Source organism: Aythya marila (assembly GCF_965140915.1).
Source record: "Aythya marila genome assembly, chromosome: 5".
In the NCBI taxonomy this organism is placed as follows: Eukaryota; Metazoa; Chordata; class Aves; order Anseriformes; family Anatidae; genus Aythya; species Aythya marila.
This window is the reverse complement of record NC_139046.1, coordinates 38794532-38812506: the sequence shown is the minus strand read 5'-3', so window position 1 is coordinate 38812506 and position 17975 is coordinate 38794532. Positions and strand designations below refer to the sequence as shown.

Sequence of the window (17975 nt, the reverse complement as noted above, 5' to 3'; positions counted from 1 at the left end):
TCATCCGAGGTCCTCCTCTTTGTATAACAGTATTTAGTGCTGAAAAAAAAAATGTAACCTCTTTAGAAGGCTTAATCTTGATCCCAAACTTCTTTGGGCATTCCTCATTCTCAAGGTTTTCAACTATGATAGTCAAGAAATTAGATTTTTATTACTGCAGCTCATACATTTCCCACCTGCCAAACTGAAGCAATCTGATCTACACCTGTGAATAATCAAGAAATTGATCCACACCAGTGAAAAATAAAGAAAAACAGGAAATGAAATGCTCCTTCCCACTCCCCAAAATTAGTAAGAATGTTCAAAATTTTATTTCGTTCTGATTCCATGAATGGGAAATGTTACTGAGTATTTAACAGGATTCTCCTTGCATCTGCATGATGTGTGTCCTGCAGATCAGCGGAGTTTGGATGTCCTGTTCTCCCTTCTCCAACTCAATGCTACACCTGCATATACCAGAGAGCAAAAGAGAAGATTTTTAAAAAGAAACCAGAGAGCTTCTGAGAACATTCTAATGTTTTAAACTGAAAATACTGCTTGAAAAGTCTTTTTACTCTTTCTTGGACTGTTTTCAACAAATTTCACATTTTAACATTACTTTTTAATGTTTGTATTCAGTTTTAAAGAATCTGTTCAAAATCCAATTTTGGTCAAAAAATACCATGAAAAGCTTTCTTTCTGTTGCATATTCACTACTATTTGCCCTTGACTGAATGACAATCTTTAATTAATTTTTATTCCTATCAGCCATGCAGAACCAAATACCTAATAAAAATGAGCTCAACTGTAATCTGTTTTGTGCATCATCAATAAAAGAGCTAACTAGCTAAGTTCCACTTACAGAGAAAATTATGTTGTCATTAAATCTTCAAAACTTTACAGGAAACAAAGCACTGCACAAGGCTCACCGTCAGCATAATTTCAAGGAATAATGTGGTTTTAAAAGTAGACAGGTTTTTTCCTGAAGAATCTTAAATATTTCTTATGATATATGATTCAGGATTCATAATTTCATGACAGATTTTGAAACAAGAATGACAAAAAATAATACTGTGACCTCAAGGAGCCTAACAGCTTAACCTGAAAACAGACTAAAACTGCATTCTATTCCTACAGACAATGTTGTGAGTGTAAGATCCTGGAAATATTGTACTTTTTTATGATGGATACGTTTGGGAATTTACCAAAGGCAAAGAACAACTCCAGAAAGGCAGTCTCCACGCATTCTGGAGAGTACAGCAGGAACAGAAGTTGTTCCAGGCAAACATTTGTAGACCAAAAAAAGAGAACTTGAAATCTAGTTAATTAAAAAAGAGAAAATTAATGTTCAGTATTGCAAGTGGCCCTGATGCTACCAGCATACTTACATGATTTTAGTAAAGTAATAATTATTCATTTAATTTTTTTTTTCCTTTCCTTCCTTATTGTCAGAAAGCACAATACAATTAGGACAACTCATTAAAAAAGAAATAGAGATGACTATAAAGTATCCTGCAAAATGTAAAACAAACCAAAGAAACCCAACAAACCCACCCACAAACCCAACAAAACTCCACCACTAGTTTTCCACAGAATAATTGCAGGTATTATGGTTGACAGTTTCCATACAGGAGCATAGCTTATGTTGATAAGTTTCTAGATGCAAAGGATGGTAACTGGACAATAGATCACTGTGAAAAAGCAAGAGTCTCTGAGAGTCTCTCAAAATAGTATTTTGGCTTCAGGATTCTCCTTAGTCCTCTTGCTTCCCCCATTTCACTGGGAGATCCTTGTTTATTGAAGATTTAAAATTTTACCATTACATTTTCAGAGCTCTAAAATGTATTTCCCAAGACCTCTCAGCTACACCAGTGTCCACTGTTCGGAAAAATCCTTTACTTTGTTTCCTTTCCAAATTATACAGGAAGCACTAGACAATATCTGAGGTAATCACAGTGGCTGATCACACACAATCTGCATGCAACTAAATGTCCATTAACAACCACCAAGTGAAGATACTTAAATGGATCTTGGTGATGCATGCTTTCTACTAAATTGGCAAAGTATATGTACTTAAATTGCATAGATGCCTTTGGAAATCTTGACATGTAGTTACTTAAAAAGGTTGCTTTAATAAGTATGTAGCTCTTTGTACATATAAATGCTTAATAAAGGTGCTTCTTAAGATTGGATTATTGGATTTTCTCTGGTAATCTCATAACCATACCATTTGAGTATCTGATACACATTACTAAATTTACCGCAACTTTTGTAAGACAAGCCTCTTGCGCTTAACACAGATGGTTTTTAAACATCAGCACAAAGCCCGACAGATGCAGCAGGACCTAATATACTAGTTTCTAGAGTTTAAGTCCTCTTCACAAACACAAATCTGAACAGCAAAACAGCCTTTCTCTTCAAAAAGAAGAACCAACAAACCCAAACCCCCCAAATATACCCCATTAACAATTATCATCCCCATCTCATCAAAAAGATACAAAGCACAACCAAATGTTTTCATTGTTTAAAACAGTGATGTTAGATATCTATACATTACATGTCTTCCTTGTGTGTGGAGAATGGACACAATCTTTGATGAAGTCATTAATAAAATTATTTCAAACTGTTCTAAACACCTCCCAGGCTATCTTATACAAATGATTAATAGCTTAAACAGCCTTCAGCAGAGTGTCTCCTCTCCCTTCTACACAGCCTGTCAGAACTCGTTCAGAGTTGCCCACTCATTCAGAATACAGCTAAATGAGCTCTTAAGTTATGAATTCTTGAGAGGCAGAGAGCTGATTTAACAACTCACATGCACTGCCATAAACACAGGATGGTTACTGCTTCTGACTGCATGCCTCCAGTGCTTACTTTCTGCAGGCTCTGGCATTTCTTTGATCCTTCTGTGAGTCAACTTAGCTCACTAAAGCGTAACCAAATTCCAGCAGAAAGATAGACCATTTTCTGCTATGTCAACAAAAGGCAAAAATTTTAGAAATACCAGAGCTTGTATACAGCTGGCAGCAGGATTACCCAGTCCAACCTGAGGGAGCACGCCCTCCTCCTTTTCATAATAAGCTTGTCTGCTTGTGAAACATCCACAGCCAAGGATTTCATTACCCAAAAAACAACATTGGTTTATTTCTCTGACATCTTCAAAGTTGACTTCATCATATAAACAGGAGTTACTCTATTGCAACTTTTACATTTCACAGCATGCTTTTAATTTTAACTATGTATTCTAAGACAATTTATAGCCCTAACTGGCTTGTGTTTAAGAACCTCAGAACAAATAAATGCATTAAAATTGATTTTGTTTAAGGTATGTTTTAGGTCAATGTTAAATACCATTTCTGGCATCAGATAACACATCATCCATACGGCACGGATACTTTTACCTAAAAAGTTAGCTAATGTAAAAATCAACAAGTACAGTATTTATGTAAAAAGAAAGTTGTTAGTGAGGTATAACAGGTGCTGCTGTCTTTTTAATTTGCAAAACATTAACGTAATGGAAAACGACTAGTTTTTCAACTTCCCTAAAGTTACCGGGTAGCTCAAAAAGACAGTACAGACAAAAGAGGAATTCCTGAAGAACAAACTTTACCAGACTTTGCATTCCTAGAAAGACAGCCATATGCTTTGTAACAATTTTAAAAAATGACTAGGACTTACCTTCCCACACTACAATTTTTTTTTTTTTTTTTCCAATTTTGTTCTCCATTTGGCCACAAATACCAGTGATAAGATTAATGCACAGGACACAGAAAACAGTAAGAACCAGGTGTTGTAGATGTGATACACACGGTTTAGAAAGGAAAATGCTAAGTTAAACATTTGTTATGGTATATGGATACCAGGCCTTCGTAATTAACTTGATGGAACTCAGAAAACCTCTGAGAAAAGTAGGCCTTCCTTTTTTTCCTCCTGAAGAAATGCTCATAGAAAGTAAAAGGGAAGAGTAAAACTGAGCAGTAAAAGTGGCAAGCCCTTATACTGAAGTATACAGACAGCAATGTAAAAATAAAATGATTTTATATGTAACGCCTGGCAGGCTGAGCAGATTACTTAATAAACCCACAACTCAATTTTGAAAGGAGGTTTTGTTCATTTCACAAATCAACAAAAAATATAAAACATTAAAGCCATCTTAACATTGAACTCCACTTCTATTTTTTTTTTACATTGTCTTGCAATTGAGACATTAATTACTGTTTAGACATCATATAATTTATATCATTCTCTACAGAGCATTATAATTAATTCAGTATTACCAATAGTTTTATACATATACAGTACTGAAGCCATGTCCTCTTTTGCTTACTGTCAAGTACAAAGCAGCTTATATAGACTTTAAAAAAAAAAAAAAAGCTACGCACCACAGTTGTAGCATACCATATTTTGTGCCTGATACAAGTTTACAGTAGTGGCTTTTTGATATTTCAAGACAAATAAACATGATACCACATAAACAGTTGTGCAAACTTGGGCCTAGGAGGAGGACATAACTACCTCCTTTTTCCAGAACTACTTTTCCCTGCTTTACTGCTGCTGCTACCAGACTTGCTGGAAGATTTTGAAGAGAACAGTCTTGTCATGAACTCAGAGACATCAGGCAGCTCATGGTTAGAATTCAGCATGTTCATTGACTGCTCCATTTCCTGCATGAAGAGATTAGATAACCTTAAGAGCTTGTAGCAATTCTAGCTAGCTGTTTCTATGGCATCAAATCATATCACAAAGATGTAAAAACTTCTCAGACACTGTTTTACTATTTGCAGCCCTCCAAAGTTCACATTGCTACATATTTTTATGCAACCACAGCCAAATGCCCAGCTACACACAGAAACATAAAACCCCCAAACTAAAAGCACTGATGTATAGAAAAAATAACCATGTCTTAAGTAGCCTTACAGGGCAACCAACCGATCAGAATAAAAAACGCTTTTTCCCTCAAAGACAAAAAAATATTGTTAAAATATTTATTTTCACCATTACTTTCTTCCATTTTAAATTTTAAACTTTTAGTTAGATTTTAAGATCCATGTTTTCATAGATGTTGCATGCTTCTGTTTTTAAATTTTGCCTTCCCAATTTAGTACTATTTATGCCAAGCCTCAAAGAAATTTTAGAATTTGTTTGAAGGAATTAGCTATTTTTATTGTACTACTTTGTAATAACAAATTATTAGTGTATACCACCAGCTAATGAAACCATATAGCTAGCTAAGTTTAACATAACTTTACAGTTTAGCATAGTGGCTCTATGTGACAACTTATTTAAACAAATATTGAAATGCTTTTAATGAATATAACAGCTGAACCACACATCCAGAATGTGATAACACTTATAGTAATTGCTAATTTAACATGGGATTGTCTTCTTGCTCTAGTTACTATTGAGAATATTATTCAGAAAACAGCTGTTTTTAAGGCACAAAGCAAAAGCAGTTATGGCAGCCTTTGTTACTATTACGTCTACTCTACATCTATACTTAACACCTCTACAGCAAGCAGTTACTAAATCAGTAACTTTATATATAAGGAGCACTGTGCTGATTCCATAAAGAAAAAACAAGCTAACCTGAAAAATATCATACAAGTTCCAAAACAAACTGAAGTTGTACATATGCCTAATAACTTAATACATGGCCATGTGGAGAATGACATTACAACTGAGCTCTGAGAAACTCTCTCTTGTTCGTTGAAGATAATTTAAATTACAAGCAAGATTCCTTCAACTTATAATTTCTCCTTAGAAATCATATCAGTTAGCTAATAAGAACTAAACTATTGGAACTTCTCATTGTTTATCATCAGAACAGCCTGTCTGTATGCACCACTAGATTGGTTGAAGAAAATTAGGAATAAACAATTTTTAAAAATTCAGCTTCAAAGTTCAACTTGGTTTGAAGAACATGACACAGATACGTGGCATATTTTCATATCTTTTTTTTTTTTTAAAAATCAGAATTATAGCCAGAAGTGCATTATATAGCGCTTTTTTATATATATTAATTGAAAAAAAATTGAAAAGAAAAAAGATCCAGACACCCATGAAGCACTACTGAAGACAGTGGTCATTTAGAGTACAGTTTAAATTAACCAAACCCTCAAAAAGCAGCCACCCAAGACAGACAAGTAATATTTCTAAAAATAAAAGAAGATTTAGCAAACACCTTGAATCTCCATTTTGTCCTAGCCTTCTGCTATTCGGCATTTTGCAGGGTGAAAGGACAATAAATCAGATAATTTAATGACTACATTAAGACTCTGTATCATATACACTACTGTAACATCTGGATTTAACAGTCTTGTAAGCTACGTGGTTTTGGTTGATGGATAGGAGAACCCCACATCATATTCTTCATAAAACACCTGACATTTAATAAATGGTGTCTAAAAATGATGTGCTAGATTTAAACATAGTGAAAAAAAATACAGTGGAGACTCATAGAAAAAATAGTCTTTGAAAAGTCGTATTTATAGCTTTAAACAAACTTTGGAAAACACCAGTCATGCTGTAATGCTTTCAAAGCTGTGCAAACCAACTTAATTTTGTGTTGTGTCATTTAACAGCAAATTCATTAGCCAGAAATACTAGAACTCATTATTTTAAGATCAATACTGCATTAAGTTAATACATGATTCCATTAAGACATCCTTGGAAGTCCAATTTTGGCTTCTAACACTTTCCTGTACCTTAACATCTTACTATCTTTGTTCTTTACCTCTGCAACAATTGAATCTACTTACCCGTCTCATATCAGGATCACTGGTGTTGACAACTTTAGGCAAAAGCACAAATATCAGTAATGGAAGAACCATCATCACCACCTACACAGAAAACAGTAAGTATTTCTTCAGCGTATGTGTTGCTCAAGACATTTTTAGATAGCCTGACGTGAAGCTTTTAACTAAACAGCCAGATTCTAGAACTATTGCATTCTGAGTCAGTAAACCAGTATCTGTAATCCAACTGTCAGGGAAGAAACCAGAAGTTATATATAACAGATTTCAAACTTGGAGCACTCAAGTAAATGTTTATGTCTTTTAACTGTTATAATTACAATCTTGCAATGTGTTCATCTCTACCCAACTAGAACATCATGTTGTCAAAGGAACCAGGCTATGGGCTATTTTCAGAGGACACACATTACAGAATAGCTACCCAGGGAAGAAAAGGTCATAGAAAAACTTTTGTAAACAAGGAAAAAAAAAAAAAAATCATCTCAGAAAAACAAACTGTACACATTTTCTCTACTTTATTCTCTCTATTTCAATGAATTAGATGATTCTACGATTAGATGAATTAGATTAGCATGCTTTTCACCTGTGTGCTGCTTGCACCTACCATAGGGTTCATGAGGAAGTCTGTCCATCCCCAAGATTCTCTCTTTATGAAGTATGAAGGAGGTCCAGAAGATTTCATCTGGAGTGGGTATGGCAGCCTGACAACTTCAGAGGTTTTGATGTAATTCACATACCTTGCTCTAATGAACAAATAATAGATAATTAGAAATACATGCACAATCTCTAACAAAACAAAATAATAACAACAATATTCCAAAACAAGATTTTGAAAACAGACTACAAAACTATCTGCTAGGCAATGTCAGCTACACTTCATTTTTCATAAAGTGATTTCTCTCAGTATCAAGTAATATATCAAATAATACTTGATATTTTTTTTTTCCAGGCTATTAAGCACACTGAAAAATTTCATATGGGAGAACAGGCCTATGGATTAGAAACACCAGAACTATTTGTTCATACATGATTTCTGCGAAATATTTTTTCCCCTTAGTAAAAAGCAAGAAAAAAAAGCTCCACTTAAAGGTATAGTACAGCTTTGAACAACATAGCTTAAGCTGAACTGTTTGCTCAGGGGCAACAAATGTTTATATGTGGAGTTAATACTACCTTTTCTCTAAGCACATCACTTTGCATTTAACAATACTAAATTTTGTCCAGAATTTTACCAACCTTCTATTAGTTTGTAAAGTCTTTCCATAATTCTTCAGAGTTAGACCTGCAGTTTAGCTAGTAACTTTGTACTATCATTTAATTTTGTCACTATTCAACTATTTTTTATGACTTATAAATATATTATAAATACTTATCCCCTTGTGCAACTCCAGAGATTACTTCAGTCCATTACAAGAGAAATAATTCATTTTTTTCTGAAGTTTTAATCAAATATTCAGCGAAGGAATGTCTTACCTTATGGCTATGTTTTATTCTCCAGAAATCTAAGATTTTCAATAGGTGTTATCAACCACATATTTTCTATATGCTGTTGCCTCTTCAAAGAATTCAGTACTTTCTTTTTTAAGGCAGAACTTCCCTTTAGAAAACCCAACTGACATATCACATTTTTTCATGCATTTCCCAACTGTATTCCTCATTACAGTTTCTATGTATTTGACTAATAGAGATGTCAAGCCTACTGATGTTTTGGCTCTGCAAACATATCCAAGCAATTTACTTCACGTCAAATTTGTTACCTCCATTCCTCAGATACCAAAGCAATGCAAAGTGAGGTTATACACACTATCCTGTTTTTTTCTTATTTATTATAATTGATGTCAATGTGATACTACCTAACAAAATATGAACATCATAAAGTTTGGGAAAAAAAAAAGCAGTAATTGTGCTATTGTATGTAAACCACTTAACTCTCATTTTAGTTGGAGATTTCAGTTTTTAACCTCCCCTAAAAATACTGCTGCTATGTTCATATTGGCCTTTGTACTCCTAAAATTTAACTTTATCTTTTATAAGACACTGAAAAAGACAAACTTCAAGTAAGATACCACATATGTGCCTATACAAAATAAGATGAATTACAAGCATCTTAATTTGAACTAAAAGCCCCCTGTTAGATCAGGTAGTCATATTTCTGTACGACTTACTTAATTATGTGTAACTGCATGCTGTTCAGTATCTGGTCATAACATTAAAAAAAAGCTAACAATGTTGAATAAACACTGCAGAGAGGCAACTACTGGCACTTGCCAGTAATTGCAAGGATTTTATGGAGATGTAACAAAAATATTTTAGAGTTTACAAACAAGCTTGGCCCTTCATTGTTTCTAATGTTGACATAACACATACCAGAAAATAAAAAAGTATTTCAAAGATACAGTAGTTTACTTGACATCTGTCTAGATTTTACTTTAGGATAGCTGCATGAAAAAAAACAGCAAAAGCAAATAAAAGTACTTTTTAATCCATCCATTATTTCTTATTTTAAGGGCATGAATAGGAAAGGAAAAAAAGAAACCAGTGTTTGGATTTTAAGAAATGTACTCTAGAAGCAGTGTTAAAAGAAGCTGAAACACATGGTCTGAAATGCAAGCACTGGATCAACAGTACGGTTTACACTACTTTTTACACTGTGCTGTCATGCACACATTAGATCAATACAGAAGCAAATCAGGAAAGGCTCACCTCATTTTGCCTTTTGAAGTTATGTCAACTCGAACGGGCTCAAATTTATGAGCAGGAGATACCACTTCTACTACGTAAGATCCTGAAGGTACGTCATGAACGACAAAACTTCCATCTGTCCTGAAAAAAAATAACTGCCACTGAATTTCAACATTTTCAATGAATTTCAACCAATGCATAAGGGTGGTTTGTCTTTTTGTTTGTTTTTAAAATAAGTAAATTATCACTTTATACTATAAATCTTTAAATAGTAACAATGACCAAAAGGAAAATTAAGATAGATCATCACTCATAATATCAAGCCCCCGAAGATCATTAACACAGGCCACAACAACAGCAGAAATTACCAGTCATATTAAAGATTTCTTCATGCGCTTAAGCTATTGTCTTGCTGGAAGAATAATTCAAAAGTCTACGTAAGATTTGAAATGATTAATTTCATTTATTCAAATGATAAAATACATACAATGAAGTTTACTTTGCTTCAATACTTCTGCTGGAATTTAAAAAAAAAAAAAGTAAAAACAAAAAAACAAATTGACATCCTACATTGTGTGGGAAGACATTAAAGATGATTTGCAAAGCACAAAACCCTCGGTTTGTGCCCTTACTGCAAAATAGAGATTTTTAATTTTAATTGCTTCTTTTAGGACTAGCCCACGCTGGAAAGCTATGACAACAAAAAGGAAACTAAGAGCTCTGAACATGAACACAGAAGGGGTTTTCAGACAGACTGCTTTTATTTTAAAATATGAAACTTCAATATTCAGTGAAAATATTAGAGAAAAGATACTTGAAAGATTCAGCACCAGTTGTCATCAAATTAAAGTACAAAAACTTGTAGGTTTCCTCCTACGTGCTTTCCAGAAGCTTCCAAGAAGAAAAACTTTGGGTTCTCTACTGTTCTAAAATTAACATAAAAGGTACTTCCCCTAAAAATATGACTCAAAGTTAAGACCAAATAAGTTCTTCAAAGGGGAAAAAAAAGAAAAAAAAAAAGTAGGAAGACCCAACACATAAGAAACTCATGTCAGCAAACAAATAAATGAACCCTCGTAAAAGTGAATTTTGTCCTCCTGCCACTACCAGTTCTCTCTCAAAGATGCACATCACTTCCCACAGAAGCATATAAACAGTAATGTGAAGGTAGGTTTATCTAATACTTTGTGATAGTTTTAACCACTAAAAATGCGTAATCATCTTTTTCGCAACTGCTTTAAGGGTTTTTTCCCTGGGAATTCCCTTTTATTTTTTCCATTCTATACAATATGATTGTGATAAAATTGAAATACAGTTTTAAATTGAGATTTATTTACACTGCAAGGCAAATCCTCATTTCATATATTGGTATGAAATATTACCATTTTTAGAAAGAAAAAAGTTGAGTATTCACTACAGTGAGGAAACCAGTAAGATGTATAAAAATGTTATTTAGAAGTAACTTTATAATGCCAAGTAGTTACTTCCCTCTTTGTGATAAATGAACTGACATCCATTTAAAAATCAAAGTTTGCCTGAGTGATGGTGACAAATATATCCTCTGATAATGCAAATTATTTTATAATAATTTGCTTATTACAAGCAAACAAAACACGACATTGAAAATTAAAGCTTTTTAGCCAAAGGGTACTATTATTTTTGCCCAGTGTTTACATATACGTTTATCAAATTGAAAAACTCAAACATTAATTTTTTTGTTTTCTTAGCAATAGATTTATCAGATTATAAGATAACTGTACCAAATGAACATAACTAAAAGAGCTTTATAACTAGTTTACACTGTCATAAGTATGGTATGCTTTTAACTAAGATTATTTCTTTGTATTTTGGACAACTCCAGTTCCAATCTATTATTTTGAAAGTCATCACTTCCAGGCAACTCATCAGCTCCATCACACATAAATAAAATGTAAGTCTCCTACAACTTGTTTGTACTGATCTATCAGGTGCTACATAGCAAGATTCTGTTAGTTTCGCAGGGCAAATTTTTTTGTGTTAGCCTATCAACATGGTCAAAGTTCAGTATAACTTTTACTACAGAGGGAATAATTAGAAGTGACCGATATTAATGACCTAGTACCTCTCTAATTCCATGTCAACCTCCCCAACTTTATACATGATTTAAGAATAAAATGCATTATACTGCATTTAAAAAACAAAACAAAACAAAAAAAAAAGATTAGATTTTAGAATTAGCTTTTACTGTTAAAACTGTGAAATAAATTTAACTTTTAGTCCTGAGAACATTTTCTATGTCTGAGTATTTGCAGATCCTTAGGCAATCTGAATATATCCACTGCTACCTGAACTGAGTGAGGTAAGGCGACGTTTTATAGCTTCCAAATGCGACTGCACCATCTCGTACGAAGAACATATACGTTATAAATACACTTTTAAGTATCTTTCTTTGGTACGGTGGAAAGGCTGCTCACAGGCGCTGTAACATATAACTACAGCTGCAACCTTCTGCCACAAACATTTCTGCATAGTAAATAGATGCTTTAAGAAGGGTGTTTAAGAAGTTGCAGAAGCTGCATCCCGAACAGTTTAGAGCAACCCATCTGCATTAAACACCGAGATGCTCTTCACACCTGAACCCTTCCAGTCCCTGATACCTCAGGAGCCAACGGCCTCAGCCCCCGACCAGCGGCCGCAGCCCAGGCCCCGGCGGGGGGCAGCAGCCGCGCCAGCAGGGCCGGGGAGGCCGCTCCGGGCCCCGCCGCCGCCATGTCGCGGCCGGCCCCCGGCCCCCGGCCCTCCCCCTGCCCCTGCCCCGGCGCTCACTTGAGGAAGCCGACGTGCTCCTCCCCGTCCACGAGCACTCGGGCCCCCGCGATCCAGTCCTGGGGCTTCACCCCCGGCACCACGGCCCGGCCCTCGATCTTAAACCGCTCCCCAGGGCCCGCGCCGCCCACCGGCTCCGCCGCCCCGACCGCCTCCGAGCCCCCGGCGCCGCGGAGCAGCGGCGACGCCAACAGCCACAGCAGCGCCAGCGGCACCGCGCCCGACATGGCCGCCGGGGCCGCCATCGCCACCGCCACCGAGGCGCATGCGCAGAGCGCGACGCGACGCGGCCCCAAGGCTATACGCACGGAGAGCCGGGCGGTCAGCTCACTGCGCGTGCGCAACGGGCAGCGGGGAAAGAGGGCGGACGCCGCGCGCTTGCGCACACGGGAGAGTGAGGCGCCGGCACTTTGCGTCAGGAGCACTGACCAATAGGAGCGAGCGAGCTGCGGGCCGAGCGGAGGGGGCGGGCGCCATCCCCTCAGCCAGCACCGCCTCCAGGGCGGGCTCTGCGTGAGGCGCCCTCACACCCTGCCCACCGCGAGGCCGGGCAGTCAGTCACTGCGGCGAGGGTGGACGCGCAGCCTTTTTTTTTTTTTTTTTTTTTTTTTTGTTCTTTTCCTTTTCCAGTTTATGAGTAAAACAAAGGCTGAGATAATTTGCTACTGAAAGTGTGGCAGGACACAAATGTCAAATAAAAGAACACAACACACACTGAGTGGGTGCATCTTCGGTTATAGAGGGGCCTATCCAGAATTAACACATTTTAGCTTTAAGTTAAATTTTGCTACAGCTTGAGTCAAGCACCTCTCCCCCGGGAAAATACTACATAAAAGTTTACGAAAGCAAGAGGAGATCTGTCACTAAACCAAGGCCTTGAGCGTCTCCCTTCAAGCCACTGTGTATCAACGCGGTTTGTTCCTGACGCTGAGCAGGAGCTCACTGGCAGTGCCCCAGTGCAGAGCGCCCTTAGTCTGGGAGCAGTTTCAGTGGAGAAGCCAACATGCTGTAATACCCAGCTTGCCCCCGTTTCCCCTCTGCATAGCATGTCCTATTATGTCATGCTTACTCACTGTCATGTTGTGCCTACACCTGCCTCTTTTACCTGTGTTACTTAATGTCAGAGTTAATTACTGAACACATCGGAAATATTATTTAATTATTAAGCATGATTACCTTCAGAGATTATGAGCCTGGCCCCAAGCTGATACTCAATGAAAACACTGTATCGCGCCAGACATGATTCTGAAATGTCACTCCATGTGAGTGGAATAATGTGAATTATTTCTCCAGTTCTATCTTTGAGCTGCGTATTTGTTTTGGACAACTAGGAAGATTAAAGAGGTTTTTCTGTCACATAAAATCACAACATCTAAAACACTAGCAGTTTTGGGGGTAGAAAGAATTCTAGAAATTGATGTTAGAAGGAGCTTCTCTAAACTACATCACTTTCATTGTGACTTTTTAAATATTTTGTTAATAAAAGAGCTACTTAAAATCACCAAGTGGCATGATTTGTGTTAAAGAAAGATTGAAACAATACTATTTCCAGTGTAACACCAGAAAGACATCATTTCATACAGACATCTCATATTACTAGTTTTTATATGCAGTTACGTAGAAACACTACTTCTTAGATGTCTTTGAGGAGCTGTATTGGGATGCTGTCAGACCACATAGAGTGGTCCTGCCTCCTAGTTTTAAGGAGTTCCTCAACCACATGTTTGTAAGTACCAAGCATAACGAGCTAAATAATATATTTTTATTGGCTAGATTGGTGAACCCAAATAAAAGAAAATCACGTTTGTTATTTCACACTCTATTTAATCCAAGAAGCTTCTCTCTGTATCACCCAGCTAACAAACTGACAAGTTACTTAACCTCTTGTCTAGGACCCTATCCTCACATAGAAATTCTCACTGTGGGCTCAGCTTTCAGATACATACATTTGTTTTTATACATGCAAAGCTTCTAATAGCCATATTGGCGTGCAACCTTTTTAATGTTAGGTAAGCAGTCCTGCTCTCACTGTGCAACTTCATTATATATTAGAAGCTGTATTTCATACAGAAACATTGGTTACCACATTTTGAAGGGTACACAACTGAGAAAATAATTCATTTGGTTGATTACTGCCTTTTCCATTAAGATTAGCTATAGTTAGCATTGAACTTGAGTGGATTGCACAATGATAGTTGTGAGCTTTGATATCATGATGTTGTAGGTGTTTGCCTTCTAGGTAAAAAGAACAACACACAAAACAAAGTAGTACAAGTGGAAACAAAAATATCCATCTGTAAATTTATCAAAATAACATCAACTAGTGCTTTTCTCAGCACTTTATCTGGGAGGTCCTATCTATTTATTTTTTTTTTTGTTGTTGTTTTCTGGAAGGAGTCTCACTATTGCCAAAGTTCTATCTGCAACCTTGTGTCAAGTGAATGCCTGATCAGAAGACAGATAAAACTGCCAAGCAACAGTTTCAATTCACTTTGAAACAAGAGAACCATTTCATCAGCTCCTGAATGTGCAATCGAGATTAATCTCCATGCTTTGTATCTATCTCTTCATTGATGGATTCACTCCCTGAGTAACAGCTACCTAGAAACTGGCAAGTTCCTGGTAATTTCTGCCCTGCTCACAAGCACATTCTCACTTTTGTCTGGTTGGGTTACTTCAACCATCTGTCATTAATTCTACAGACCCGTCAGCCAGATGGATGAGAGCTGACAGTCCCTAATGGGTTGAACAAAGAGGAGGTCTAGACTAATATAATGTCCTCACATTGATAACGCTGAAATCCATATCTCCAGATTCTTGTCACTTTTGGTTTCACATACAAACTGAAAAGCAGCGGAGATGCACTAAATCCCTCTGAACTCTCTGAACGCAACATAAAAATCCATGAGTATCATAGCTGTTTAAAAGAATTGTGTATCCTGGGATACTGGTGAATAGTCTGAAGTTGCAGGGAAGTTTGTTCTCCAAAGGGGAAAAGAATTTTACCAAAATGTATCACTTAGAACTTATTTTTGTGCTGAATCTTTCACAGTCTGAACGCTAGCAAAACTTACTATATACAAATTTTTATTATAATTCACCATTAACAAAGCATTTTCATGAACTTCAGTTCACCTTTGAACATTTCAGTGCAATCGCTCTGAACACTTCTCTTTCCATGAAGCTAATAACAATTTGGCTAATATTTAATTTGCTTTTGGAAATGAACAAGGTCCTGTAAGTGATGCTGGTTTACTTCAATACACTGGACTTCACTGGACCACATACAGCAGCAGCCCAGGATCTGTTTCCTGTGTGATTCAGCCAGTCATATGCAGAGCCGTTGACTTGCAGCAGACAAGCATGGAGCAGCTTTGGTCATCTGACTACTGTCTTAACCACGGTCTTTGAGTCAGTCCCCTGACTGCTATACAGGTATTGAGGCAATATCCAGTATGCCCCAGCATCTCAGATAAACAGTGCTGGTTCTGTGGAACCAAGGACATGGACTTGACTGAGGTGAAGAACAAATAAGAACTAGATATGCCTCCCAAGTGCAGACAAAATTTTACACAAAGGAGCATCCAGAACACATTTTATTTTTTTCTATTTCAAACAAACAAACAATAAAAAGAAAAAAAGCAAGCATCAGAGTATTGTGTTGGTCAAAAATCCTGCAAGGAGCAGGAAGAAATAATTATTTATTACGAATTTGTATTATAGTAACAGAATAAAACTCTGCAAATTTAGAGTTTTAGTACTGTACAATCCAATAAAATTCTTGTGTTCAAGAGTGCTTTTTTAAAGTAAAATAATCAGAGCTAAAAATAAATCATACTGCCCACCCAAGCAAGCAACTCTTTGAGAATAAAGAAATAGAAAGTAGGTGGAAGAATTCAGCATTAGGGCCCAGTGAAAGGCCACTGCCAGCTAACCCCTTCACTGAGCTCTCTCCTTCACAAGCACCTTTAGCAGATCTAAAAGCAGAATTAACAAAAATTGCACAGCATGTTTCCTCCAGTATTATTATTATTATTATTTTTTTTTTTTTTTGGTAAACTGGAATCATTATGCCATCTACTGGCAATTTTCAGCGCTACACGAGAAGCATTTACCTGGTGTAAATGCAGAACGAGTATTGCAGTCTGCACTCAGTGACAATGTTTGCACTGTCCTGAATGTCAGATCTCCTGAGTGGGTCCTGCTTCTGGCTTGGGGCAGAAAGGCATGCTAGCCATGTCTTTATTTGCTCTAGAGTACCAGCTTGTTTCAAAGAGATTGCCTGCATGTGCTGTGGGTTGGGGCAGAGAGCTTTTAGCACCCCGTGAGCCCTCTGCATAAACTCTGCACCTCTAACACCTTCAGCCCCACAGTGTGGTGCTAGCATGCTGCATGCTAGCAGCTGAAGGATTTCTGTCAAGAGCTAACTTTCTTTTGCTCCTTCTTTGCTTTCACGTCAAGTTGACCAGACAAACTTCATTGAGAACTGTTGAGATCCAGGTGCCTCCCCCAAGGTTTTGTTGCATGCTGAAAATCATCCAAGAAAAACTAAGTCATGAAACACATTTCTTGCACCCTGACACCTTAAATTACCAATTTCCATGCCGTACAACTTACTGAAGAAGCCTCTTTCTCCTTTCCTTGAGGACTTTAGCAGTTGGATAAGCACCAGAAAAATGACCCAGTGCTCCAATACTCAGGATTATCTTACCTTGCTTTCCTAGCAGGGACTTGATACTTCTCTTTCAGGTTTACCTTACCTTCATTTACCACCCCCAACTTCAGCACTTATATTCAGGAATTGTTTCCACCCTTCTGGTAACATATATCTGAAAAAGGGTAATGCTTTAGTATACTCATTCTCGTAAGTGTGATTAGCAAATGCTGACATAGATTGATGGCCAGCTTTGTCTGGTTGCAGTTGACTGAACTCAGACTTAATTCCTTGGGGGAAGAAATTTGATTGTTAGTTTAAGTATGAGGAAAGGAGTTGGAGGTTTTTTTTGTTTGTTTTTGGTTTTGTATTGTAGGAAAAGGGGCATTATTTTCTTGCTGCAAAAATTTCCACACCCCATCTTTGCAAGCAGAACAAATATGGGTGTAACACAATGGTAACCTGGAAGATGTTTTTACAGTGTTTTGAATTCCTCATCTGCTCCTGTTTACTACAAAAAATATGCCTGTGTCTCTGTTAAGCATTACTGTGCATAAACCGTGCAAGCAGTGTGTTGAAGAACTATAGCACCCATTAAGCTGACTACAGAAGAAGCAATGCCACACAGAGCAGTGCTACGCATGCACACAGATTCCTGTGGTGTTGGCTTGTATGAACACCACTTGTAATCATTCAGTGTCATTCACAGCTCAAACGTGTCATTCACTGCTCAAATGACACATTGCTGTGACGTTTGGTTTCCAAAAATATGAACAGTGGAAAATCCTTATTTCTTGGTATGCAGTCTAAATGCTGTGCTGTTTTCTACCTACATAATGCCACAAGGTGGCCTCTACATAACACAGCATTATCATATCCCTTACAGAACCACATATAGAAGTTTATTTATTTATTTATTTATTTTAACTGCACTACTGGCAATTAAGCACCACAAAATGTCATTCCTTCCTTTGTATTTCAAGCTGAAGATTTTCACATGCTTTGCAGAGTGGGTTCGTTCACATGGAAGGTATGACCCAGAGAGCACCTTGGTGGGATGTTCTGCTGGAAGAGAATTGCATTCAGTAACCAAGTAAAATGTT

The 17975-nt window shown here is 37.0% G+C and overlaps 1 protein-coding gene across 1 annotated transcript; it reads right to left on the bottom strand.

Moving 5' to 3' along the window:
* Window positions 1–4366: 4366 nt before the first annotated feature.
* Window positions 4367–12508, bottom strand: EMC7 (ER membrane protein complex subunit 7). The gene is made up of 5 exons (XM_082761121.1): window positions 12219–12508; window positions 9435–9554; window positions 7336–7474; window positions 6738–6818; window positions 4367–4643 (listed from the first exon to the last, which is right to left on the bottom strand). Exons 1-5 carry the CDS (start codon window positions 12461–12463, stop codon window positions 4491–4493), a joined length of 738 nt encoding a protein of 245 aa, XP_082617247.1. The 5' UTR covers window positions 12464–12508; the 3' UTR covers window positions 4367–4490.
* Between the last annotated feature and the right edge of the window lie 5467 nt (window positions 12509–17975).